The sequence below is a fragment of the Oncorhynchus mykiss genome, chromosome 30 (genome assembly GCF_013265735.2).
Source record: "Oncorhynchus mykiss isolate Arlee chromosome 30, USDA_OmykA_1.1, whole genome shotgun sequence".
NCBI classification, from domain to species: Eukaryota; Metazoa; Chordata; class Actinopteri; order Salmoniformes; family Salmonidae; genus Oncorhynchus; species Oncorhynchus mykiss.
This window is the reverse complement of record NC_050570.1, coordinates 20,302,248-20,329,964: the sequence shown is the minus strand read 5'-3', so window position 1 is coordinate 20,329,964 and position 27,717 is coordinate 20,302,248. Positions and strand designations below refer to the sequence as shown.

Genomic DNA, 27,717 nt, shown 5'->3' with positions numbered 1-27,717 from the left:
AAATTACAACACCACCACCATACCCTCCAACAAAACCCAATAACCAAATACTGCAACCTCACAAATAACAGTCGCAATCCTCTGCTCAGACGTTGCATTTATCAACCAATTGTTGTGTGCCACGTCATCGACTGTTCTGTCAAGGCACCAGTTTTCATTAACATATGATGTGGTTCATTGATACTTAAAATAACTATCCAGGCGTTGTAAAGATCTGGCATGCGTCAGCAACTTCTAAACAGGGGAACAATTTATTTGGACGCTTACGTTGGCGGATACTAATAGGCCAGATAAGGAGGGTGCAAAGGGAAATTGCTGCTGCTAAGGACACACCACCGGTCACAATCACCACGGTAGAACCACACATTGGTCCACACATTGGTCGCGTTCCCCTGCACTGACGTTGCATGCATCAACCAACGGTTGCGTGTTACGTCATCGACTGTTGCCGTCTGGTACCAGATTTCTTTTAAATACGATGCTCTTAGCTGATACTTAAAATACCTATCCAGGCGTTGTAAGACCTGGCATGCATCAGCAACGCCTGTGCATAGGATCGCGACCACTGTCTGAACAGCTGTCCTGTGAACGTATACAACAACACAGAGCAACACAGTTACTCATAAAGTCGCACCCTGGTTTTTATGGATCGCCGTGTGTCTTTGTGTGTCAAAAAAGATAGAAGTCAAATAAGCTTGTTGACCAATCATGACCTAAATATGACTGCACACCAGATAATAATTTAACACGTTCATTTTTTTTACGTAGTTATTACACAAATTACACTATCACTTTTATTTCATATGTTTCAGCGATCCACGGATACGTATGCTATGATGCTGGTAAAGTGGTGTGTCCCGCACCTGCAACTTCCGCACTTCAGCTCAGACACACTTCCCCAAGCTCTGGGAAAATGCTGGTCATTAAAAAAAAAAGCTAGCTAGCTGATTTAAACAATGTTCTAGAAAAACGAAAATCTGTTTCAGTAGCTATAGCTAGCTAGTTATTTAGTTAATTAAGTGTCATAATCTAAAATACCCCTAATTTATGACAGTTCTTATTTGATTAATGTTGGTCAGACCCACCTGTGAAACTAGACACAATAAGGATTAGATTAGTCACAATAGTGGAATTTACGGTTCGCCTCCAAAATAAAATTATCATTGACGGTGATGCAAATGAATACAAATAGTGCCACAATTGAACAGATCACACTAAACGACGTTTGAATGTTGTTATGTAAATTAATCAAGACACAATGTATTAATTTGGCAAAAATCTGTTAATCGCACTGTGGATGTATTAGACTTTAAAATTGCATTGGGGACATGCCTAGTTAAATAAAAGGTTAAATAAAATGAAATCACTGTACAGCCTTACCTATGGATTTTGGATCAATGACATGGGGTACCAGTTTACTCATTGACACCCACTGAACATTAGCGTTGTAGCTCTTATTGCGGGACTCTGAAACCACTGTGAAATGAGCCACGTTTATTTTACCAGTCAACCGACTGTATTGAACACTATTCCAGAGGAAAAACAATACAAACATGGATGATTTGGAGTCTGAAAACTCTGAGGACTATGGGAAAAAAAACACTTAGGTACTGAGTGGACTGCTTCCCCATTTCATTGATCCCAAATCCTTAGGTAATGCTGTACATTGCGATTTGAATGGCAATACGCACAAAAGGCTGACTGGGGAGGTGATTTCACACAGCTAAAGTCCTGCAATAAGAGCTACGATGCTAATATTTGTGTAAACTCCTCACAGTTGTGTTCTGTGTGTGTCACCGAGTAGACTGATACGGCATTTCATTGCTCCACATTCCAGCACTCTAACCTTGTTTAACATGATCTAGTCTAATATGGCATGATTCCACCAATACTAACTATTTGCATCACTTTCAAACGTAGACTTTTATTTTGAAAGTGAACCCCAAATTCCACTTTTATGGCGAATCCTTATTGTGGCTACCTTGTTAAGAATATTGATAATGACTGCAGTTTCTACTGGTCATTGTTTTCAGTCTGCTTGCATTGGTGCCAGCTAGGATGGTACCACGCTTAAGCTAGATAGCTACCCACACCCAGGAGTTTCTAATAACATCTGTATTAAAGATATTTCAAACATTTTTGATCCTGATCTTATTTCAAATGCTCACACAGACATTTTCCCATTCGATCGAACAAATATAATATTGCCAACGCTGTATTGTAAACCCATTGCGGCTGGTGTGTGTGCTTGCTTTCATAATTATTTTTTGTACAGCATTGACAGTGCTACTGATTGTAGTGGTGGCGCTTGGCTTCTGCGTGCAAATTTAGCACACCCAACATTCTACAACAAAATTGTGTTATTTGACGTGTCAAATTAAAAGCTTATTTGATGCATCAAATAGTCTTATTTTAGGCGTATCTTTTTCGACACGGGGGAGGTGTTCGTGTACGAACAAATGGGAAGTGCTAGTGGGCATTCTAGCAGTAACCAATGGGATGTTCGAGTGGGGCGTACCTGCAGATTGCCCCGCATTGTGGGCTGAAGTTACACCCTCTTGCTTGTAATAATAATAAATAATTAGATAGAGGACTCATTATAAATATAACCCATTTTAGCTTGGCCATTACTATTGAGGGCTTCCACCATTTTAAAGTAGTCACCAGGGTGGTGATTCCTATGATTTGGGAGCAATCAGCCAATGAAGAAGAAAATGTACTACTTTAAAATGCCCATTCTGTGACGTGAGTAAAACCTGCAAGGCTGCTGGCCCAGACGGCATCCCTAGCCACATCCTCAGAGCATGCGCAGACCAGCTGGCTGGTGTGTTTATGGACATATTCAATTGCTCCCTATCTCAGTCCGATGTCCCAACATGCTTCAAGATGGCCACCATTGTTCCTGTACCCAAGAAGGCAAAGATAACTAAACTAAATGACTATCGCCCCGTAGCACTCACTTCTGTCATCATGAAGTGCTTTGAGAGACTTGTCAAGGATCATATCACCTCCACCTTACCTGCCACTATAGACTCATTTCAGTTTGCATACCGCACCAACAGGTCCACAGACGATGCAATCGCCAACACACTGCCCTATCCCATCCGGACAAGAGGAATACCTATGTAAGAATGCTGTTCATTGACTACAGCTAAGCATTCAACACCATAGTACTCTCCAAGCTGGAGGCCCTGGGTCTCAACACTGCCCTGGACTTTGAAGGGCCGCCCCGAGGTGGTGAAAGTAGGAAACAACATCTCCACTTCGCTGACCCTCAAGACTGGGGCTCCACAAGGGTGCATGCTCAGTCCCCTCCTGTACACCCTGTTCACCCATGACTGCATGGACATGCACACCTCCAACCTCAATCATCAAGTTTGCCAATGACGAGACAGTCTACAGGGAGGAAGTGAGTGTGGAGTGTGGAGTCAGGAAAACAACCTCTCACTCAATGTCAACAAAACAAAGGAGATGATCGTGGACTTCAGGAAACAGCAGAGGGAGTACTGCCCTATCTACAACGAAAGGACAGTAGTGGAGGGGGAAAGGTAAGTTTCTCAGCGTACACGTCACAGACAAACTGAAATGGTACACCCACACAGACAGTGTTGTGAAGGCGCAACAGCGCCTCTTCAACCTCAGGAGGCTGAAGAAATTTGGCTTGTCACCTAAAACCCTGACAAACTTTTACAGATGCAAAACTGAGAGCATCCTGTTGGGCTGTATCACCACCTGGTACGGCAACTGCACCGCCGTCAATTGAAAGGTTCTCCAGAGGGTGGTGCGGTCTGCACAACGCATCACCAGGGGCAAATTACCTGCCCTCCAGGACACCTACAGCAGCCGATGTCACAGGAAGGCCAAAAAGATCAAAGACATCAACCACCCGAGCCACTGCCTGTTCACCCTGTTACCATCCAGAAGGCGAGGTCAGTACAGGTGCATCAAAACTAGGACCGAGAGACTGAAAAACAGCTTCTATCTCAAGGCCATCAGACTGCTAAACAGTAATCACTAACTCAGAGAGGCTGCTGCCTACATAGACTCACTAATCACTTTAAACAATGCCACTTTAATAAGAATGTTTACATATCTTACATTACTCATCTCATATGTACATACTGCATCTTATACCATCTTGCCTATGACGCTCGGCCACCGTCATCTATATATATGTACATATTCTTATTCCATCCCTTTAGATGTGTGTGTATTAGGTAGTTGTTGGGGAATTGTTAGATTACTTGGTAGATATTGCTGCACTGTCGGAACTAGAGGCACAAGCATTTTGCTACACTCCCATTAACATCTGCTAACCATGTGTATGTGACCAAAAAAAATGATTTGGCTCGAGGAAACTGTGCAGACACAGTGATCTGAGCTATCTGATTGGCCAGTGGTAGGCCTATAGGTGCACTCGAATTTGCTCTCTGGGCTTGTTCAACATTCAGACAGATGAAATAGATAAAAATTGGAACACTTTGCCTTTCCGGCGTTAGGGCTGCTGAATCAAGTGCACCTACCGCCAACATGGTGAATAAATTAATAAAAATACATTTTAAAAAGGCTTTATCTTATTAAAAATGTTTTTTTTTTACAGAAATGTTTGGTGATAGGAACGCCTTGGAGATTGCTATCAACCGGCTGGTGACCACTGCTCTAACTCATATGATACAGTGCATGGCCAAAAGTATGTGGACACCTGCTCATTGAACATATTCCAAAATCCTGGGCATTAATATGGAGTTGGTCCCCCCTTTGATGCTATAACAGCCTCCACTCTTCTGGGAAGGCTTTCCACTAGATGTTGGAACATCGCTGCGGGGATTTGCATCCACTCAGCCACAAGAGCATTAGTGAGGTCGGGCACTGATGTTGGCGATTAGGCCTGACTAGGCGTTCCAATTCATCCCAAAGGTGTTCAACGGGGTTGAGGTCAGGGCTATGTGCAGGCCAGTCAAATTCTTCCACACTGATCTCGACAAACCATTTCAGTATGGCACGAGGCATTGTCATGCTGAAACAGGAAAGGACCTTCCCCAAACTGTTGCCACGAAGTTGGAAGCACAGAATTGTCTAGAATGTCATTGTATGCTGTAGCGTTAAGATCTCCCTTCACTGGAACTAAGGGGCCTAGCCCGAACCATGAAAAACAGCCCCAGACCATTATTCCTCCTCCACCAAAAAATACTTGGCACTATACAGTAGGCACCATGCATTGGGGCAGGTAGCATTCTCCTGGCATCCGCCAAAACCAGATTCGTCCGTTGGACTGAGATGGTGAAGACTGATTCCTCACTCCAGAAAATGCGTTTCCACTGCTCCAGTCCAATAGATGCTTGGCATTGAGCATTGATATCTTAGGCTCGCATGCGGCTGCTCGGCCACGGAAACCCATTTCATGAAGCTCCCGAGAAACAGTTCTTGTGCTAACGTTGCTTCCAGAGGCAGTTTGGAACTCGGTAGGGAGTGTTATAACCGAGGACAAACCATTTTTATCCACTGTGCGCTTCAGCGGTCTCATTCTGTGAGCTTGTGTGGCTTACCACTTCGTGGCTGAGCCATTGTTAATCCTAGGTGTTTCCACTTCACAATAACAGCACTTAAATTTGGCCTGGGCAGCTCTAGCAGGGAAGACATTTTACGAACTGACTTGTTGGAAAGGTGGCATCCTATGACAGTGCCAAGTTGAAAGTCTCTGAGCTCTTCCGTACTGTCAATGTTTTCCTATAGAGATTGCATGGCTGTGTGCTTGATATTTTTACACCTGTCACCAACAGGTGTGGCTGAAATAGCCAAAACCACTTTTGGCCATGTAGGCAGGGTATGTAACAAATTACAAGGTTAGCTAACATGCTAAGTAGTTGCAAAGTAGCTAAAAAGTAGTAAGTTTGTTTTTACTAAAGTAATCTGTCTTATGTTACCCTACCATACTAATTTGAGTGTCCTGGTTTTACGTTTACTATGTTACATCTAGTCTATGAGACCAGGCTGCTTGTGTGGGTGGTAAATGTGTGTTACCAAAAGGGCTTTTTTCTCTTTTATTACCCACATGGTGAGTTAGGTATATGTAGTCCAGTTCTAGCCTAATACTAATGGCAGTTGAACAGGCTAAGCCTTCTACAGTATGTTTCACTTCCCCATCTCACATAACACGTCAAGAACGGAGGTTAGTTCGAACTCCAAACAAGACATGACCAATACCATACAGGTTGATCAACAGCATCGCGATTACAATCAGTGATATTTTCATATTGAAAAAGTTTAGCATAATTTGAGTAAAGCATAGTGACAAATACTGCACCAGAATCATAATGGAATTTGCCCTGTTAAGAATCAGAATGACCATAAGTATAAAGCTTCTTGTATTGGTGAAAGTCATATCCATTCTGTTGCATTGAATACTGTATCACTTGAATATTGTATCACCAGAGCACTCACAGTATAGCCAGGGGTTAAACTAGGAGGAAAGGAATTGGAAAAGAGTTCTACCAGCATGGTGGCAGACAGCAAAGTGGGAATTAAATAGATTTCTGATTTTAAAGTTATGGGAAAACAACCAAACTGGAAACAGTTCCACTACATGTTAAAATCCCAATTTAAAACTATTGCTATTTACAAAAGAGACTAATTATTTCCTTAATTTAACTCCATCACATTTTTAGCCCAATATGTCTCCCCTGCTCTTCTTAGTTTGAGACGTTTATAAACATGTACATAGCTGCTATTGATATTTCCATTTTTTTTTTTGCAACCCTACTACCCCAATGCCCTCATGTTAACATCTACAGGAAAAAAAAACACAGAAAAAAAACAGAACATGTATGACTGACCTCATGACAACAATACATTCTGGGTCACATGGCATTGACTCATAAGCACAATGATGACACAAGCATATGGAATGCTATTTTAAAGGGCATAGTGATGTCTTTCGTAGAAGGGGATATTTACAGTATTACAATCAAGGGGGTTTGGGGGCTTCGCTTGTGAACTAATGTTTGCGACCACACACTGCAGCCATCTTTGATTTAAAAAATAACTATTTGGGACCGCTGTACCTATTACCTATTGTGTGTGTGTGTATATATATATATATATATCCATTACAACGTTCAAGCAGATTCATAAAACTACTGCAGCGAGGAACTTCAAAAGAAAAACAGTTTTGTATCCAATTCAAGTCTTGTGGCAACTTCAGTCATTGATGGGAAAATCGCTTCATTTTCATCTTTAAACATAAACTTGATGTATTTGCATGCTGGCCCTAACTTTGATCAGCCACCACCAATGACTAGAATTGCTTAGCTCACAACGCACAAGCTTTCAAATCTTTCCTCTTTTTTTGTTGTCGAGTGCACCTAGAGAGTTAAACTGTAAAGATCTTTTGATTGTCCTAGCAGAGGAGATGGACACGGTGGTTGTGAGACAGTAGGACATGTCAGAAAGACGATGCTTTCAGAGAGATACACACACGCCCGCACACACAGTTAATGAGCAACATTTGGAACAGTTCAGATAAAATGTCATTGCAGGACACTTACTTGAGCTTTAAACATTTTACTTGGAAAGGCACAAACTATGATTTCCTGGTAAATTATTCTGATGTAGAAATAAAACTGAAAGATATCTTGTTTCATGTAAATTGACATTTCAGCCCTTACTCAGATATGCACTGAGTGTACAAAACATTAAGAACACCTGCTCTTTCCATGACAGACTGACCAGGGGAATCCAGGTGAAAGCTATGATCCCTTATTGATGTCACTTGTTAAATCCACTTCAAAATCAGTGTAGATGAAATAGAGGAGACAGGTTAAAGAATAATTTTTAAGCCTTGAGAAAATTGAGACATGGAGTGTGTGTGTGTGTGTGTGCCAGGGTGAATAGGTAAGACAAAATATTGAAATGCCTTTGAACAGGGTATTGTAGGTGGCAGGCGCACCAGCTGGTGTCAAGAACTGCAACGCTGCTGGGCTCAACAGTTTCCCGTATGTATCAAGAATGGTCCACCACCCAAAAGACAACCAGCCAACTTGACACAGCTGTGGGAGCATTGGAGTCTACATGGGCCAGCATCCCTGTGGAATGCTTTCAACACCTTGTAGAGTCCATGCCCCGATGAATTGAGGCTGTTCTGATGGCAAAAGGAGGAGGGGAGGCGCAACTCAATATTGGGGAGGTGTTCTTAATGGTTTGTACAGTCAGTGTTAGCCTTGTATAGGACTCTTCCTAGATAAGTCTTCAGTTGTTTTCCTGTTTGTTAATTTCAAACCTAGAATCCCATTGTACTTTCTTTTTGTTTCCAAAAGTGCAACAAGAAGAAGAGAGCTTAATATCAGTTTCTCTCCATCTTCCACAGTACCTGAGGCCAGTGACTGTGCTACAAAGTCCACATTGACAGACATGAAAGCCAGAGAAGAAAAAAGAATACAAAATGAATTCCAGTACACTAAAACAAACATTTGTTTTCAACCCAGGGAGTTGACTTTGAAAACAACGGAGGATTAAATAAAAAACTCAACAGCATAAACATCCTCCAATTCTGATTTAGATGAAGTGTTTCCTGTTGCGCTCAGTGATTCCAGAGTTATCATTAGTATAGTTCAGTCTTGCTTCTTACCTTGATCCCACAAATAAAGGACTATTTCTATGGAACAGATTTCTTTCCCTCGACTCATTGACATTTCTCTCAGATCAATGGCTGTTGAACAGTAAATGCTATGTATGGAATCTAGAATACAACAACTGTTTCAAACAGTATCCATTTTTTCTATTCACGCCACGATATTCGTGTTTCTTTGTTACAGCTTTTAAACGTTCTCTCTTTATTATGCAGGTACTTTAACGGTTTCTTTCTTTTGGAAGCCAGTGTCTGTTGTGATGCCCACAAAGTCTGTAGGACAACAGCATTGCTTTACACGCCTGTAGCAGAAGAGCGCTGAGAAAGATGGAAAAAAGAGAGAGAGAGAGATTGGGAAAGGAAGAGAGAGAGAGAGAGAGAGAGCGCACGAGAGAGAGATTGGGAAAGGGAGAGAGAGAGATTGGGAAAGGGAGAGAGAGAGATATTGGGAAAGGGAGAGAGAGAGATATTGGGAAAGGGAGAGAGAGAGATATTGGGAAAGGGAGAGAGAGAGATATTGGGAAAGGGAGAGAGAGAGATATTGGGAAAGGGAGAGAGAGAGATATTGGGAAAGGGAGAGATATTGGGAAAGGGAGAGAGAGAGATATTGGGAAAGGGAGAGAGAGAGATATTGGGAAAGGGAGAGAGAGAGAGATATTGGGAAAGGGAGAGAGAGATATTGTGAAAGGGAGAGAGAGATATTGGGAAAGGGAGAGAGAGATATTGGGAAAGGGAGAGAGAGAGAGGGAAAGGGAGATAGGATGGGTGATCGGTGTGGTTCCTTCCATTTAAAACTTGAAAGTGAGCAGAATGTTTCAAGTTCCCTCCAAGGTCGTCTCTTCACTTGTGCCGCTGGAGAGTTTTCCTCTTTCTCATTTTGAAGAAACAGCAGCACCTGCAGGCAAGGACACACACTCATTTAGTTTCAAAAGGAAATTAATGTTGCATATCAAAAAATGCAATGTTTTAAAGCAAAAAAAAAAAAGAGAGGCTAAACTGAACATTAGAGGCCGTAAACATGTGGAACCTGTTAAGTGTTTTGTTTTGACAGACTGGGTTCAGATATCATCTGACAATGTGTTTCTGGCAACGACTGCCAAAGGTAGTGAGACCGAGCAGAGCATGGTGAGCCACTGCAGTCAACGCCAGGGGCAGACAGCTGTCTTACTTTGTATCATCAGCCACCTCCACCTCAGTGGGAGCAGTGATGGGAGCGTTGGAGTGTCCCGCCGTCGGGTCGTCAGTGTTCAGCTCTCCATTCGTCGAGCTCATCACCTGTACAGGTGAACACAAGGAATTCAGACAGGATGTCTGTGCATGACTAATTATCTGTCATTTATCCTTCATATGAAGTGAGAGATTGAGCATTAGCTTATGACTCTTACCTTTGACGACATTACATTGTAAAAGAGCTGTCAAGAAAGGCATTTCCCTGTACTTGTGCACGTGACATTTAAACTTAAAATGGATCTATTAGTTGGTAAAAAAGAGGTCATTATTTCAAAGGATGCAATTCCCTTCCAAAACCCTAGATGGCACATTTGCTCTAAAAAATCATCTTCAAAACGTAATCATCTGAGACGGCAGACTGTACATCACATTAAGAGAGTCATAATTGCGCCATAAAGGACTCTAGATGTGAAATATCCACTTCCGAATTGTCATGTTTTCATGTGAAGGATGTAGATAACAGGCATCTCCTGAGATGCTGTTGCCCCTTCATCCCTTTAAAGGTTGAGTCCGTTCTGAGACAGTGCATGCTCAATCAGATCCTATATCACACCCTTTTCCAGGGAGAGGGGAGGGGGGTTCCTGTCCTGATAATGGCTTCAACGGCCGCAGGTTTCCCGACTGTGCTTCCCTCCCCTGTTATCAGCCTGGATGAGTGAAGCAGAGCAGGCAGACAGAGAAGGAGACAGAAAGACAGCGACAGACAGACAGAAATACTGCGACACAGACACACAGACAGAAAGACAGCGACACAGACACACAGACAGCGACACAGACAGAAATACTGCGACACAGACACACAGAAATACTGCGACACAGACACACAGACAGAAAGACAGCGACACAGAAAGACAGCGACACAGACAGACAGCGACACAGACAGACAGCGACACAGACAGCGACACAGACATCGACACAGACAGACAGAGACAGCGACACAGACAGACAGAGACAGCGACACAGACAGACAGCGACACAGACAGACAGCGACACAGACAGACAGCGACACAGACAGACAGCGACACAGACAGACAGCGACACAGACAGACAGCGACACAGAGAGCGACACAGACAGCGACACAGACAGACAGACAGCGACACAGACAGACAGACAGCGACACAGACAGACAGCGACACAGACAGACAGCGACACAGACAGACAGCGACACAGACAGCGACACAGACAGACAGACAGCGACACAGACAGACAGACAGACAGAGAAATCTAGAGTGAACAGACACAGCCATGCAGCACCATGCGCAGCAAGCAGTACCTGGACAGAGCCCCCCAGCCTTTCGGCCACAAGATGTGACCCCAGTGTCTCCGTATTGGTCATTGGAGACAGCTGACGCTGAGCCTCATCTCCTTTGGCCTCAGGCAACTGACAGGGGGGCAGGGTGTATGGGGGGCGGGAGTCAAGAGGTGGGAGGTAATGTGGTGGTGGTGGGAGAGTGGGATGGGGAAGTGAATGAACAAAAACAAAAAAACAAATGGAAATAAATACAGAAGGCAGGCTTGTTAAAACTATGTTAACAGAAGAAAAATAGAGCAAAACATAAAGCAGAGCCAACTGACTGATGCAAGAGTAAAAACAGCCTTGATCGGAAAAAAACAAAGCATCTTGACTTCTATTCCAACATTATTTTTTCTACTGATCTGACTGAATTTGCTAATATTTGTTCTGATTCTATTCCTGGTTTCTGCAACAACAACAAAAATCTAACTGTTTGTGCTATGCAACGTGTTGCATGTTTATACTCATAAATGATGATATGTCCTACTCATGACATTGTTCTGGAGAGCCATAAATAAAGACCAGAAGTCCACAGCAATCAGAAAACCTTAGAGGAAAAGATTATGACTAATAAAGTTCAATTAATCATCGTGAATTGGCAAAAATGTAAACATGTTGGTGACAGTGTAGTAGGACCAAGGCTGAAATAGCATGCTGATAGAACAAGGAAAAGAAAGCAATTTTGCCACACACTAAGCAAACTGCTTTGTCATTGCTGATGTGAACAATGCATTTTCAACTCATGCATGAAATAACTAGTTCTTCGGGAGGCAGGCTGAAGACAAAACCGTCCCATGCGAAAACAGTTCCAACTTTCAAAGATGTTGCTACACCATTTAATGACAAGTATAATAAGTTCATCAGTTCCCCATCTTTCTTGCTCAATCGCCACAACAGAGTAAAGAGTAAATTGAAGAGGTTGGATTGGACAAAGGTGACATTGTAAAAAAAAAAAAAAAAAAAGAGGCCATATTGTTGAGGAAGCAGAGATTAAAGATAGGAGGCTTGGCGGCTGCCTCTGAGACACGGGGAACTCGACTGACGAGGTGGGTGGGTGTGGCGGGCGGCGGTGGCGAGCTCACCTGGTTTTTGGTCTGCTGCTGTGCTTTGTCTCTGCTGGGCTGAGCGGGCGTGTCACTGGGGATGGGGCCTACCGGTGTAGGCTATGGTGGGGGGACAAAATTACAGCATTTTACCTAGGACATCAAAATCGTGGCTGAGAATACTTTACACTCACCACAAGCTGAAGATACTCATATATTATATAATAAAAAAGAAAGGCCCTTGAATCACTGAGAAGTCACAGGAAATCTCAATTTTGATCCCTTTGTGATTATTTACAGAAAAAGACTAATGAAAGTGTGCAGATAAAGGGGTCAAGTGCTCCACTCAAAACGTTGAATAAGAAGAAAGAGCAAGTGATGGAGACTCACAAGTGGCTTGCCAACCCAGTCATATTCATAATCAAAGACGTAGCCGTTCCTGTCAAACAGCTCCGTGAAGAGTTTCCGTAAGTAGTCATAATCTGGTTTCTCAAAGAAGTCCAGCCTCCTCACGTAACGCAGATATGTGGCCATCTCTTCTGCAGCAAAGGACAAAGGCACACAATCATTTCATTTGCATAAACTGAACAAGATCTAGGCCTAAAGAGTTCTGAAGATTCCAAATAAAACCAAATCGAACCAAAATGGCAGTACTGACCCGGGAAGCTTTCACAAAGCACTTCAATTGGGGTAGCTCGCTTGGTATCGCCAATCTTCTGATACCTCTCCTTCAACGTGTCCGCCTGGAATCAACAGACAGTGCAACAATTATCCTCCCATGTGTTTAGCTTTAATTACCACAAAACACAGTAGAGTTTAAAAACTACAGCTTTGCAAAATGCACAATATAACAGCCAAATTTGGGGCAATACACAGCTGGAGGCAGCATGACTGAATGGGCATAATGTTCACATGTAGAATATTTAAGGTGTTTTAGTTTGCCTCCACATGCATATCCTCTCTTAAGTACACATTCTTATTCAGAATAACTGCCTACCAAGAGGCAAAAGGCCTCCTGCGGGGACGGGGGCTGGGATTAAAATAAAAAATGTAGGACAAAACACATCATGACAAGAGAGACACCACAACACTACCTGCATGGCAGCAACACATGGCAACACGGTAGCAACATAACATGGAATCAGCACAAACATTGTTAGGCACATACATCACAAAGGTCAAGAAGGTAGAGACAACAATATATTACACGAAGCAGCCACAACTGTCAGTAAGAGTGTCCATGATTGAGTCTTTGAATGCAGAGATGGAGATAAAACTGTCCAGTTGGAGTGTTTGTTGCAGCTCGTTCCAGTCGCTAGCTGCAGCGAACTGAAAAGACGAGCGACCAGGGATGTATGTGCTTTGGGGTCCTTTAACAGAGGGCTGCAGTAGATATCTCAGATAGGTGGGAGTGAGGCCTAAGAGGGTTTTATAAATAAGCATCAACCAGTGGGTGTTGCGTCAAGTATACAGAGATGACCAGTTTACAGTGGAGTATAGAGTGCAGTGATGTGTCCTATAAGGAGCGTTGGATATGAAGCTGTACACACCCCTTGACTTTTTCCACATTTTGTTGTGATACAGCCTGAATTTAAAATGGATTCAATTGAGATTTTCTTTATCACTGGAATATCAAAATGGAATTATATTTTTAGACATTTTTTACAAATTAATTAAACATTTAAATCAATAAGTATTCAACCCCTTTGTTATGGCAAGCCTAAAGTTCAGGGGTAAAAATGTGCTTCACAAGTCACATAATACTTTGCATAGACTCACTCCGTGTGTCATAATAGTGTTTAACAAGATTTTTGAACTACCACCTCATTTCTGTACCCCACACCTACAATTATCTGTAAGGTCCCTCAGTTGAGCAGTGAATTTAAAACAGATTCAACCACCAAGACCAGGGAGGTTTTCCAATGCCTCGCAAAGAAGAGCACTTATTGGTATAGGGGCAAAAAAAAAGAAACTTGAAGATCCCTTTGAGCATGGTGAAGTTATTAATTAAACTTTAGATGGTGTATCAAGAGAGGAAGGAATCCGCTCTAGGATTTCACTATGAGGCCAATGGTGACTTTAAAATAGTTACAGTGTTTGATGGCTGTGATAGGAGAAAACTGAGGATGGATCAACAACATTGTAGTTATTCCACAAAACTAACCTAATTGACAGAGTCAAAAGAAAGACGTCTGTACAGAATAAAATATTCCAAAACACGCCTCCCGTTTGCAATAAAGCACTAAAGTAAAACAGCAAAACATTTGGCTAAGAAATTAACTTTATGTCCTGAATACAAAGCATTATATTTGGGTCAAATCCAACACATCACTGAGTACCACTTCATATTTTTAAGCATTGTGGTGGCTGCATCATGTTATAGGTATGCTTGTCATCGGCAAGAACTAGGGAGTTTATGATAAAAAGAAACAGAATAGAGCTAACCACACACAAAATATTAGAGGAAAACCCGGCTTAATCTGCTTTCCAACAGACACTGGGAGACAAATTCAACTTTCAGCAGGACAATAACCTAAAACACTAGGCCAAAAATACACTGAAGTTGCTTACCAAGACGACATTTAATGTTTCCGAGTGGCCTAGTTACATTTTTTTATTAAAATCGTCTTGAAAATCTATGGCTAGACTTGAAAATGGCTGTCGAGCAACAACTAACTTAACAGAGCTTGAAGAATTCTAAAAAGAAGCATGTGCAAATATTGTACAATCCATGTGTGGAAAACTCTAAAGAGACTTACCCAGAAAGATTCACAGCTGTAATCGCTGCCAAAATGTGATTCTAACATGTATTGACTCAGGGGGTTGAATACCTATCTAATAAAGATATGTTAGTGCGTTATTTTTCATAAATGTTTTACAAATGTTCACATTTTTCTTCCACTACAGAGTATTTTGTGTAGATCGTTGACAGAAAAGGACAATTAAATCCATTTTAATCCCACTTTGTAACAACAAAATGTGGAAAAAGAAAAAGGTTTCTGAAGGCACTGTATATACTGCCATGCAGGTCCTCTTCCTGACACTAGCCTGGGTGGAGAGGACCTCACAGGAGAAAATGTGGAAGTGACTTATGTTATAATAGGATGACATTTAAATCTCAGGAAGTGAAAATCCTTTCAGTGTATGGTTACAAAAGCACTATTGACATGGCATTTTTCCTAAGCATGTTTTCTTCTTCCTTAAAGGGACATTAAAAAAAAAAAAAAAAAAACTTCATACCCATCTCAAGCACCACCTCAGCATCAACATGTGAAAATAATACGATTCTATATTTTGTAGATAAACAGAAATAGAGGAACATCTGTTTTCAATGACATCGGTTATTTAGCAGCAGGGTGAATGTGCCTGAAGTCATGTAGATATCATGAAACTGTATACCTTCAGGCCTTGCCAGGGAAGACTGCCTCGCAAGAAGTACATGAACATGTGACCCAGAGCCTCCAGGTCATCCCGCCTGCTTTGCTCTGGAGGAGAGGAGAAGAAGAGTTCATTAACGACACATGCAGAAACAGCACACACACAAAAAAAAAAACTATAATCTCTCAATTATCCACCCTGTCAACTATATACACTGCTCAAAAAAATAAAGGGAACACTTACACAACACAATGTAACTCCAAGTCAATCACACTTCTGTGAAATCAAACTGTCAACTTAGGAAGCAACACTGATTGACAATAAATTTCACATGCTGTTGTGCAAATGGAATAGACAACAGGTGGAAATTATAGGCAATTAGCAAGACACCCCCAATAAAGGAGTGGTTCTGCAGGTGGGGACCACAGACCACTTCTCAGTTCCTATGCTTCCTGGCTGATGTTTTGGTCACTTTTGAATGCTGGCGGTGCTTTCACTCTAGTGGTAGCGTGAGACGGAGTCTACAACCCACACAAGTGGCTCAGGTAGTGCAGCTCATCCAGGATGGCACATCAATGCGAGCTGTGGCAAGAAGGTTTGCTGTGTCTGTCAGCGTAGTGTCCAGAGCATGGAGGCGCTACCAGGAGACAGGCCAGTACATCAGGAGACATGGAGGAGGCCGTAGGAGAGCATCAACCCAGCAGCAGGACCCGCTACCTCCGCCATTGTGCAAGGAGGAGCAGGAGGAGCACTGCCAGAGCCCTGCTAAATTACCTCCAGCAGGCCACAAATGTGCATGTGTCTGCTCAAACGGTCAGAAACAGACTCCATGAGGGCCCGACGTCCACAGGTGGGGGTTGTGCTTACACCCCAACACCGTGCAGGACGTTTGGCATTTGCCAGAGAACACCAAGATTGGCAAATTCGCTACTGGTGCCCTGTGCTCTTCACAGATGAAAGCAGGTTCACACTGAGCACATGTGACAGACGTGACAGTCTGGAGATGCCGTGGAGAACGTTCTGCTGCCTGCAACATCCTCCAGCATGACCGGTTTGGCGGTGGGTCAGTCATGGTGTGGGGTGGCATTTCTTTGGGGGGCCGCACAGCCCTCCATGTGCTCGCCAGAGGTAGCCTGACTGCCATTAGGTACCGAGATGAGATCCTCAGACCCCTTGTGACACCATATGCTGGTGCGGTTGGCCCTGGGTTCCTCCTAATGCAAGACAATGCTAGACCTCATGTGGCTGGAGTGTGTCAGCAGTTCCTGCAAGAGGAAGGCATTGATGCTATGGACTGGCCCACCCGTTCCCCAGACCTGAATCCAATTGAACACATCAGGGACATCATGTCTCGCTCCATCCACCAACGCCACGTTGCACCACAGACTGTCCAGGAGTTGGCAGATGCTTTAGTCCTGGTCTGGGAGGAGATCCCTCAGGAGACCATCCGCCACCTCATCAGGAGCATGCCCAGGCATTGTAGGGATGTCATACAGGCACGTGGAGGCCACACACACTACTGAGCCTCATTTTGACTTGTTTTAAGGACATTACATCAAAGTTGGATCAGGGTTGATACATTTGATTTTCATTGATCATTTTTGTGTGATTTTGTTGTCAGCACATTCAACTATGTAAAGAAAAAAGTATTTAATAAGAATATTTCATTCATTCAGATCTAGGATGTGTTATTTTAGTGTTCCCTTTATTTTTTTTAACAGTGTATGATACCGTTAGGCTTAAGTCCTAATGTGAAAATCTCAAATCCAATCAATGAATGCAAGATCCACATGGAAGTAATGTTGTACAGATATGCATACAGTTCTCAAGTTAGGATGTGGCCCTTCCTGAACATAACGGAGAACTTGATCATCAACAGCCCAGGACACATTTACAGGATTAGGAAAGAAAAGGTATATCTTTAGGGTTTAAAAAACAGCTTATTTCCAATGATCATTATAATTTCTCACCTTTCCCCAGGTGTGTGTTGATGCTCATGTAGCGTGCCGTTCCCGTAAGGCTCTTGTGCTCCCGGTACGGGATGTGTTTTTTGGTCTCAGGGTCGATGTATTCTTTGGCCAGCCCGAAGTCGATAATGTGGATTGTGTGCTGCCTCTTGCTGCCCGGCCGCCCCACCAAAAAGTTCTCTGGCTTGACGTCTCTATATATCAAGCTCTTTGTGTGGACAAATTCCATCCGCGTTATCTGAGAGGCAGAACACAGAGCATTTAGACAAGACAGGATCTCAAACTCTTTCAAGACACTTTTCCAAATGCTGTAAACATATGGAGAGCCACAGCGATAGGAATAGAGATGTCTGACATTGTGGTGACCCCATAATTCACTATCTAATTATGTGTCTGACATACTGTGAATATTCACTGAAAGTAGTCTTATAAGCTCTGGGTTGGGCACCAGTAGGACACTCAAGTAAACAACTATTACATTCTTACCAGCTGTATGGCTATCATGAGGACGGTCTTGAGGGAGAAGGTGCGGTCACAGAGATCAAACAGGTCTTCCAGGCTGGGCCCCAGAAGCTCCAGCACCATGGCATTGTACTTCCCACATGGCCCAAAGTAGTACACCTGAGGAATACCCTCTGCAACAAAGAGACAGGCAAGGACACATGTTATATATGAATGGGACCACACAACCTACAGGGAGCATGCTAGCATCATAAAGGTTTTAAAAAGGGTTTCATTACTAACCATCTGTTTTAGTATCATACGAGCCACAGATATTTCAAAAGCATTAGGCCCCAGCTAAAGAAGTTTGAGGCAGAGGATGGCATGAAAGGTCGTAGTTAAAAGAAGGCATTGGGGCTTTGATTTGCTGACATGAATGAGCCTAGAGGCATGTTGATACAGTGCATTCGGAAAGTATTCAGACCCCTTGACTTCTTCCACATTATGTTACGTTACAGCCGTATTCTAAAATGGATTAAAATGTTATTTTTTCATTACCCCATAAATGGCAAAGCAAATACTGGTTTCTAGAAATTTTTGCAAATGTATAAAAAAAACTGAAATATCACATTTACATAAGTAAATCAGACCCTTTACAGCACCTTTGGAAGCGATTACATCCTTGAGTCTTCTTGTGTATGACGCTACAAGCTTGACACACCTGTATTTGGGGAGTTTCTCCCATTGTTCCTTGCAGATCCTCTCAAGATCTGTCAGGTTGGATGGAGATGTTTGATCGGGTTCAAGTCCAGGCTCTGGCTGCGCCATTCAAGGACAGGAGTGAGTGCCTTTTAGCAAATTCCAAGCTGGCTGTCATGTGCCTTTTTACTGAGGAGTGGCTTCCATCTGGCCACTCTACCATAAAGGCCTGATTGGTGGAGTGCTGCAGAGATGGTTGTCTTTCTGGAAGGATCTCCCATCTCCACAGAGGAATTCCGGAGCTCTGTCAGAGAGACCATCGGGTTATTGGTGACCCTTCTCCCCCAATTACTCAGTTTGGCCAGGAGACCAGCTCTAGGAAGAGTCTTGGTGGTTCCAAACTTCTTCCATTTAAGAATGATGGAGGCCACTGTGTTCTTGGGGACCTTCAATGCTGCAGAAATGTTTTGACACAATCCTGTCTCGGAGATCTACAGTCAATTCCTTAGACCTCATGGCTTGGTTTTTGCTCTGACATGAACTGTCAACTGTGGGACCTTATATAGACAGGCATGGGTGTGTGCCTTTCCAAATAATGTCCAATCAATTGAATTTACCACAAGTGGACTCCATGTTGTAGAAACATCTTAAGGATGATCAATGGAAACAAGATGCACCCGAGCTCAATTTCAGGAGGGGGGGGAGGTTATATACATTTGCAAAAATGTCTAAAAACCTGTTTTTGCTTTGTCCTTCAGGGGTATTGTGTGTAGATTGATGAGGATTTTTTAAAATCCATTTTTGAATAAGGCTGTAACGTAACAAAATGTGGAAAAAGGGAAGGGGTCTGAATACTTTTCGAATGCACTGTATACTGTAGAGCAGCCTACGTGTGTGTGGGAAGTCAACACGGGCGCTATGGCAACCATGACAGCCCAGGAGGCAGTTTCGATTAGAACAACAAGATGGCTAAACAAAACAAAATTGTCAATGTTGATGATGCATTGTGCCGGCAAATTCTTTTTTGACAACACACCCTGTCATGTGGTCTCATGTGTGACCTGGGAGGAATTTAGGAGTTTATCATCACAGTAAAATGCCCTTCTGAAGAGGAGACTTCTGGTTGAAGTGACTCTGTTCCCTATGCGGTATAGAACAAAGGGTAATGGCCATTTATGACCCCCATGGCCTTCTGGTCCAGCCTCCAAGGTCACATACAGTTCCAGGTTATGCCTCACCAGTCCAGACCAGTACCCGACGCCAGTGACCTTCATTCCATTCCTTGGCCGGCAGTTGTGCCAAAGTGACTGCATGCTCCTTTCCCGGGAGGCGGCCCCCGATCCCGCCAGAGAGAGGAGCGGTATGGCAGCTTTAGTAGTACTGCAGGCTGGCCTTTGGGGTGTGCGAGTGTGGGGGGGACGGGGGGTGACTAGAGCAGAATTTACCTGATCACCCCTCACGTCACTCCCACAGAGAAGCAATGCAGATCTCACACAGCCACACACCTGTCCTGGGCCTCTTTAGACAGCAGAATTTGCCTGGCAATAATGGTGATGATGGATAAGGCTGAAGCGACAAGCGATCAACCAGGAAGCTGACTCATCAAAGCCCGCCCACATCTGGAGTGAGGGCATTCAGCCCTGCCAATGCACTGACCAACAGGAAAGTGCCTATTCTATAACAACCCGTCTCCCAACTAGAGATATGTAAATACAGCAAGGACAACTGCTGAGGAAAATATTTACCTGACATGGAATAGGCCTAGAACAAAATGACTATTTCAGAGAAACCATTCAAAAAGAGAATGATTTTATTCTTTACAAAAGCTAGACCTAATCATGTGGATGTGTTATTCCAGTGTAAAAATAACCCAGGCCAATCATGCCTGTTATAAAAGCACTTATGCAAGGAATGAGTGGTTTTCTAGAAGCCATTCTTTATTGTGAATCATGACAGATATACAGTGGGGCAAAAAAGTATTTAGTCAGCCACCAATTGTGCAAGTTCTCACACTTAAAAAGATGAGAGAGGCCTGTAATTTTCATCATAGGTACACTTCAACTATGACAGACAAAATGAGAAAAAAATCCAGAAAATCACATTGTAGGATTTTTAATGAATTTATTTGCAAATTATGGTGGAAAATAAGTATTTGGTCACCTACAAACAAGCAAGATTTCTGGCTCTCACAGACCTGTAACTTCTTCTTTAAGAGCCTCCTCTGTCCTCCACTCGTTACCTGTATTAATGGCACCTGTTTGAACTTGTTATCAGTATAAAAGACACCTGTCCACAACCTCAAACAGTCACACTCCAAACTCCACTATGGCCAAGACCAAAGAGCTGTCAAAGGACACCAGAAACAAAATTGTAGACCTGCACCAGGCTGGGAAGACTGAATCTGCAATAGGTAAGCAGCTTGGTTTGAAGAAATCAACTGTGGGAGCAATTATTAGGAAATGGAAGACATACAATACCACTGATAATCTCCCTCAGTCTGGGGCTTTACGCAAGATCTCACCCCGTGGGGTCAAAATGATCACAAGAACAGTGAGCAAAAATCCCAGAACCACACGGGGGGACCTAGTGAATGACCTGCAGAGAGCTGGGACCAAAGTAACAAAGCCTACCATCAGTAACACACTACGCCGCCAGGGACTCAAATCCTGCAGTGCCAGATGTGTGGATGATCCAGAAGAAGATTGGGAGAATGTCATATGGTCAGATGAAACCAAAATATAACTTTTTGGTAGAAACTCAACTCGTCGTGTTTGGAGGACAAAGAATGCTGAGTTGCATCCAAAGAACACCATACCTACTGTGAAGCATGGGGGTGGAAACATCATGCTTTGGGGCTGTTTTTCTGCAAAGGGACCAGGACGACTGATCCGTGTAAAGGAAAGAACGAATGGGGCCATGCATCGTGAGATTTTGAGTGAAAACCTCCTTCCATCAGCAAGGGCATTGAAGATGAAACGTGGCTGGGTCTTTCAGCATGACAATGATCCCAAACACACTGCCCGGGCAACGAAGGAGTGGCTTCGTAAGAAGCATTTCAAGGTCCTGGAGTGGCCTAGCCAGTCTCTAGATCTCAACCCCATAGAAAATCTTTGGAGGGAGTTGAAAGTCCGTGTTGCCCAGCAACAGCCCCAAAACATCACTGCTCTAGGGGAGATCTGCATGGAGCAATGGGCCAAAATACCAGCAACAGTGTGTGAAAACCTTGTGAATACTTACAGAAAATGTTTGACCTCTGTCATTGCCAACAAAGGGTATATAACAAAGTATTGAGATAAACTTTTGTTATTGACCAAATACTTATTTTCCACCATAATTTGCAAATAAATTAATTAAAAATCCTACAATGTGATTTCTGGATTTATTTTCTTCTCATTTTGTCTGTCATAGTTGAAGTGTACCTATGATGAAAATTACAGGCCTCTCATCTTTTTAAGTGGGAGAACTTGCACAATTGGTGGCTGACTAAATACTTTTTTGCCCCACTGTAATTCTCTGCTCTCCTGTCCGTTATAACACCACAAAGCTTCAAAGTCTATTCTGCCGCCTAACAAGTGCCATTCTGTGCACCGCTCATAACCCACTCTCTCCAAACACGAGTGAAACGTGCCGTGAACAAACCAGTGTATTGTCTCAGTCTGAGCACTGTGGCAGACAACGTCACCCTACAACAGGGCTTCCCAAACTCGGTCCTTGGGACCCCAGGGGGTGCACATTTTGTTTTTTGCACTAGCACTACACAGCTAATTTAAATAATAAACTAATCATCAAACTTTGATCATTTGAATCAACTATGTAGTGTTAAGGCAAAAAAACAAAACGTGCACCCATTGGGTTTCCGAGGAGAATTAGGAAACGCTGCCCTACAATGAAATGTCAAAGTTTAGGCCAAGCCCGACAGGGAGGCAGTCTCTATCAAACATTTAGAATGCTGAGTGCATCGGGGAGAGAAGAGGAGGCGCTGATTCCATTAGGCCGAGTGGGCGATGCTGTGGAGATGTAGCCAGGCTGAAACGTGATCGTCCGGCCAGCCTGCCTCTCCTGCAGAGAGCCTGTGTGACTCAGTGTTAGATCATGTTATCTATCACCAGGCAGGCAGTACATCAAATATCCAGACTGCTCTGGACTGGATGAACAGGGTGGACCACAGAACATCACTGCAACCTCACACTCAAAATGGCACTGATTTATCACTCCCAAGATACCAGTGCAGTAGGCATGGCAGAAGGACACACACGCAGGCGGCCATCTGACCGACAGTCTCACAATGCTTTTAAGCAGAGCCTTGATGGTTCACTAAATATTCACACGTACTCATATCAGTGAAATGTTAATCATCTCATAAGGAGACAGGGTCTCGTACACTGCTTTCAAAAGAGAAGACCATCCAGGCGTATCCGGACTGTGAGCTCAGTCAACCAGTCATCCAGTTCAATTATTGATAGCGACATAAAAAGTGGATGATGTCTCACTTCCGACGCCCCATGCTCAGTGGTGAATGGTGGAGTTGGGGCGTGGCCAGGCTAGACCAGCTAGTGTGTGTAACTGAACATGTTGTTCTCGTGTTTGGGTTCTTTCCAGGGCAAGAGAGAATTAACACTAGATAAGCTCTTCAGCTTTAAGCACCATGTAGAGCTGACATTGCAAAGACCAGGACTTGACCCTTATGTTGCCACATTCATATTGTAAAAACAACTACATGCCTGTATCCATCTGTACCATAGGGTTTACAGAAGGCTCAGCAGAAGCAAGTGGCTTGAAGAAGACTTTCATAATTCCTCACGTGCATTTTTGAATGAATGTAGCCACCAGTTGGAGGAACACTTCCCTCTATTCTATAATGTGGGGGAAGCTGAAGCACCATAATCTGTGGTTCCATCTATAGCTCAGCCTATTAGATTGTAGCAGGCCTCTGGTGGTCCCTCTGCCACAGTGGCCGGGGGAGGAGAAGGGAGTGGAAGTCAGGATGTGTTTAACGCACCAGTGCAAACGCCAGAAGGGCAGCTGCCTGAACTCGTCCAATCGTTCGGCCCAAGGGGTGGGGATAAAGACTCAATATCCAATGAACGGACCAGGATCAACAAGCCACTTTGAGTGACACTGTTCGCAAATAGGCGTAAGGCAGCTAAATACTAGTGTGCTGTAGTGCTGCCTGGGATTGGAAATACAACTTCTGGTCCAGTCAGACAGATCACACGAAGGAGAGCTGACAGAGAGAGATAGGCCAGGCCTTTCCCTTTGCATCATGGGAGAGTTTCCCTGGGCTTTCTTCTCCAGGCAGGCCGGAGACAGTGCTGAGACCAGACATAGAAGCAGAAATACTCTAATAATGGCCCTACTGCATGGAGACGGCCATCTATAAATAGACTAGCCTAGGACACCCCTAATGCCCTGCACTCCAACTTCCTATTAACACAGTGGAGCTGCTGCCCTGGCACAGGCACAGACAGACAGCTGGCAGGTGATCAGCTCACTACGAGAGAAAAAGAGAGAGACACTTGTGACAGAGAAGATCACTGGGCGCAGTGACATGCACTCTCTATAACACAAGCGTGTGTTTGTGTGTGTGTTCTGCCTTCCACTCCAGTGAACAAATGGGTGCAGTCAGGCTTTGTCCAAGCTGTTCATCCTTTTCCTTTAAAAAGGCTAAAAGGATCAACGACCAGTGTCCTCAGTCAGTAGGCCTAATTAGAATACAAACATTTAGCTTACCCCTTACCTGCGCTCAAATACAATACAATCTATTTACGTACAGTAAATATTCACTTTCTTGACAGATCAGATGCTCATAAAAAGTGACTAACTAATGATGAAAAGTATCACCTTTGGTTAAAAAAAAAGGTTCTAGTGAGAGGATGAAAAACGAAGGCTGGCCGAGCTGTACTGTGGGCTGTTCCAAGTCCCTGTCCCTCCCCACCATCTGATCTTACTGCCCCACCTCTCCCCTCTGAAGCCAAGTGGCCACATCAAAGGGCTGGAGGCACAGCACAGCCCCATGGACCACAGCACAGAGTGAGCACACAGCCATGTTGGGCCTGCGCCTGCTAGGGATCAACCAACGACACAGAGGGGGCAGAGCCATCACATCTTCTAGCTACAGAGAAGAGCTCCATCCATCCAGCTGATTCTACTAGCTAACACAGTGTTATTAAAACAGTAATAGATAAAGTATCAACAACAACAGTTTTATGTGCTTACCTGAACTTCCCAACTGTTTATAAAATCTATATTCCAAATGAAGCTGTGGCGCACGGGACTTTATTGGTTCCTGAAAAAGAAGAAAAAGAGAAACCAATTAAAAAAACAATTAAAATGGTAATTAAACATTATATAGGTGGATCATTACAGCAATAAAGGCTGTATGATGGCAAAAGGTTGAAAAATAATTATATAATGTACGTTAAGAGTATAGGAACTTCTGGGAAATTCCAAGACGCAGCTTGGCGATGCATTTATGTTTACTATAACATTCTTAAGATACCTAAGACTTAAACACTGAGCTAAGAACCTAAAACTCAATCATCGGCTTAACACAGCATCCTTCCTCCTCTATGACACAAGCCAGAGCATTATGTTAACTAAACTTAGCTAGCAAGATCTTGAAATGCACGTTTGAAGTCTGGGATTTAGCCATTTCCCATGATTGGATGGAGAGCATTCTGTACTGTCAGCTAAACCACACTCATACTCCCGGTCTTGTTCTCTCCCATGCCATAATAGCAGGTTAAGCTGGTTTGTGACTGCGGAACACACGGCCAGAGATACAGAGGGCCACGCTTCAATCAGCTGCTCATCACATTACAGGAATAACTATAGGGCTGGGAGACAAATGTATTACAATGTATGTTTTTGCACAGCATTTAGAACGCCTGTATCGTAGATTAATTTTTGTTCTGCTTTTATGAGCGTTTATGTCCACTTGTTCTCATGTTGTCTTTTTTGTCTCGTCTCGTTCACACCTTCTGTGCTGTGCACCTTCCCATTTACACCAGAGATCTGTATATAATGACGAGATGCTCATGTCTCTGCCCTAACAATGGGAGTCGTTGTCCCGGGGGGGAGATACAAGCTTAGGTTCAAAATAAGCACATAGAAACGCAGTGGGCTTATTTTGGCGAGCGTGAAACCTCTCGCATCGCCTCTTTCCCCCAAGCCCCTCCCACTACCACTCAAAGATGAGAGATCACTTCTTCCTCACTGACAAATGGTTTCAATTCACTATTTGCATTTGAGGTTTTTATTTTACTGTACTAGACAAGTTAACCTTTTGAACCATATGTTTCAACTCCTCAAATTCTGAGCAGAGCAGACACTACCAAAACAGAAGTACCAATGAAAACTAATTCTGGAAAATGTATGCTCAGTTCGTTGCGCACACATTACAGTCCCACATATCGCTACCAGCATTTTAGTCAAACAAAGATTGTTATACTAGCTGTTTAGTCTGAGGTAGTCACCTCATTTGTGGCAGCAGGGTAGCCTAGTGGTTAGAGCATTGGGCTAGTAACTGAAAGGTTGCAAGTTCAAATACCCGAGCTGACAAGGTACAAATCTGTCGTTCTGCCCCTGAACAAGGCACTTAACCCACTGTTCCTAGGCTGTCATTGAAAATAAGAATTTGTTCTTAACTGACTTGCCTAGTTAAATAAAAGGTAATATAAAACATGTATTTTTAAAAAAAATGAGCCAATCAGTTGTGCTGTGACAAGGTAGGGGTGGTATACAGAAGATACTCTATATTATGACAAGAACAGCTCAAATAAGCAAAGAGAAACAATCCTTACTTTAGGACATGAAGGTCAGTCAATACGAAACATTTCAAGAACTTTTAAGGTTTCTTCAAGTGCAGTCGCAAAAACCATCAAGCACTATGATGAAACTGGCTCTCATGAGGACCGCCACAGGAAAGGAAGACCCAGTGTTACTCTGCTGCAGAGGATAAGTTCATTACAGTTACCAACGTCAGAATTTGCAACCCAAATAAATTAAATTCTTCAGAGTTCAAGTAACTGACACATCTGAATATCAACTGTACAGAGGAGACTGTGTGAATCAAGCCTTTATGGTCGAATTGCTGCAAAGAAACCACTACTAAAGGACACCAATAAGAAGAAGAGACTTGCTTTAGCCAAAAAACACAAGCAATGGACATTAGACCAGTGAAAATTTGTCCTTTGGTCTGATGAGTCCAAATGGGAGATTTTTGGTTCCAACCGCCATGTCTTTGTGAGACGCAGAGTAGGTGAACGGATGATCTCTGCATGTGTATTTCCCACCGTAAAGTATTGAGGAGGTGTGGTGGTGTGGGGGTGCTTTGCTGGTGACACTGTCTGTGATTTAGAATTCAAGGCACAAAACCAGCATGGCTACCACAGCATTCTGCAGCAATATGCCATCCCATCTGGTTTGGGTTTAGTGGGACTATCATTTGTTTTTCAACCAGACAATGATCCAACACACCTTTACCAAAAAGGAGAGTGATGAATGCTGCATCAAATGACCTGGCATCCACAATCCCCCGACCTCAACCCAATTGAGATGGTTTGGGATGAGTCTGAAAAGCAGTCAACAAGTGCTCAGCATATGTGGGAACTCCTTCAAGACTGTTGGAAAAGCATTCCAGGTGAAGCTGGTTGAGAGAATGCGAAGAGTGTGCAAAGCTGTCATCAAGGCAAAGGGTAGCTATTTGAAGAATCTCAAATATATTTTGATTTGCGTAACACTTTTTTGGTTACTACATGATTCCATATGTGTTATTTCATAGTGTTCTCTTCACTATTATTCTACAATGCAGAAAATAGTAAAAAGAAAAGAAAAACCCTTGAATGAGTAGGTGTCCTAAAACCTTTGACCGGTAGTGTATAACGTGAATCGCCCATAAATTTGAAAAAAATAGAGACACTCAGGCCAGCACCAGCCTACTCAACACCTCTCATCCACTCAGCACCAGCCTACTCCCAGACAAACACCTATCAGGGTGGCGATGCATATCAATAGTCTAAAGCACAGCTCCTCTCCTTCCT

General features: G+C 43.3%; 1 protein-coding gene across 4 annotated transcripts in view; it reads right to left on the bottom strand.

The window, feature by feature from the left end:
- Positions 1 to 9,441: 9,441 nt before the first annotated feature.
- The window catches only part of LOC110521515 (casein kinase I), a 42,702-nt gene continuing 24,426 nt past the window's right edge, over positions 9,442 to 27,717 (bottom strand). Inside the window, exons 3-12 of one of the 4 annotated variants that reach the window (XM_036968895.1) lie at positions 24,893 to 24,962; positions 18,023 to 18,171; positions 17,540 to 17,774; positions 15,591 to 15,676; positions 12,850 to 12,934; positions 12,582 to 12,727; positions 12,231 to 12,311; positions 11,128 to 11,235; positions 9,792 to 9,898; positions 9,442 to 9,518 (exon numbers count right to left, since the gene is read on the bottom strand). In XM_036968895.1, the coding sequence (XP_036824790.1) occupies positions 9,464 to 9,518; positions 9,792 to 9,898; positions 11,128 to 11,235; positions 12,231 to 12,311; positions 12,582 to 12,727; positions 12,850 to 12,934; positions 15,591 to 15,676; positions 17,540 to 17,774; positions 18,023 to 18,171; positions 24,893 to 24,962 (1,122 nt within the window). In that variant the 3' untranslated portion in view covers positions 9,442 to 9,463. Of the gene's footprint in view, positions 9,519 to 9,791; positions 9,899 to 11,127; positions 11,236 to 12,230; positions 12,312 to 12,581; positions 12,731 to 12,849; positions 12,935 to 15,590; positions 15,677 to 17,539; positions 17,775 to 18,022; positions 18,172 to 24,892; positions 24,963 to 27,717 lie in introns of all 4 variants that reach the window. The other 3 variants (XM_036968894.1, XM_021599117.2, XM_021599116.2) reach the window with 3 other exon arrangements.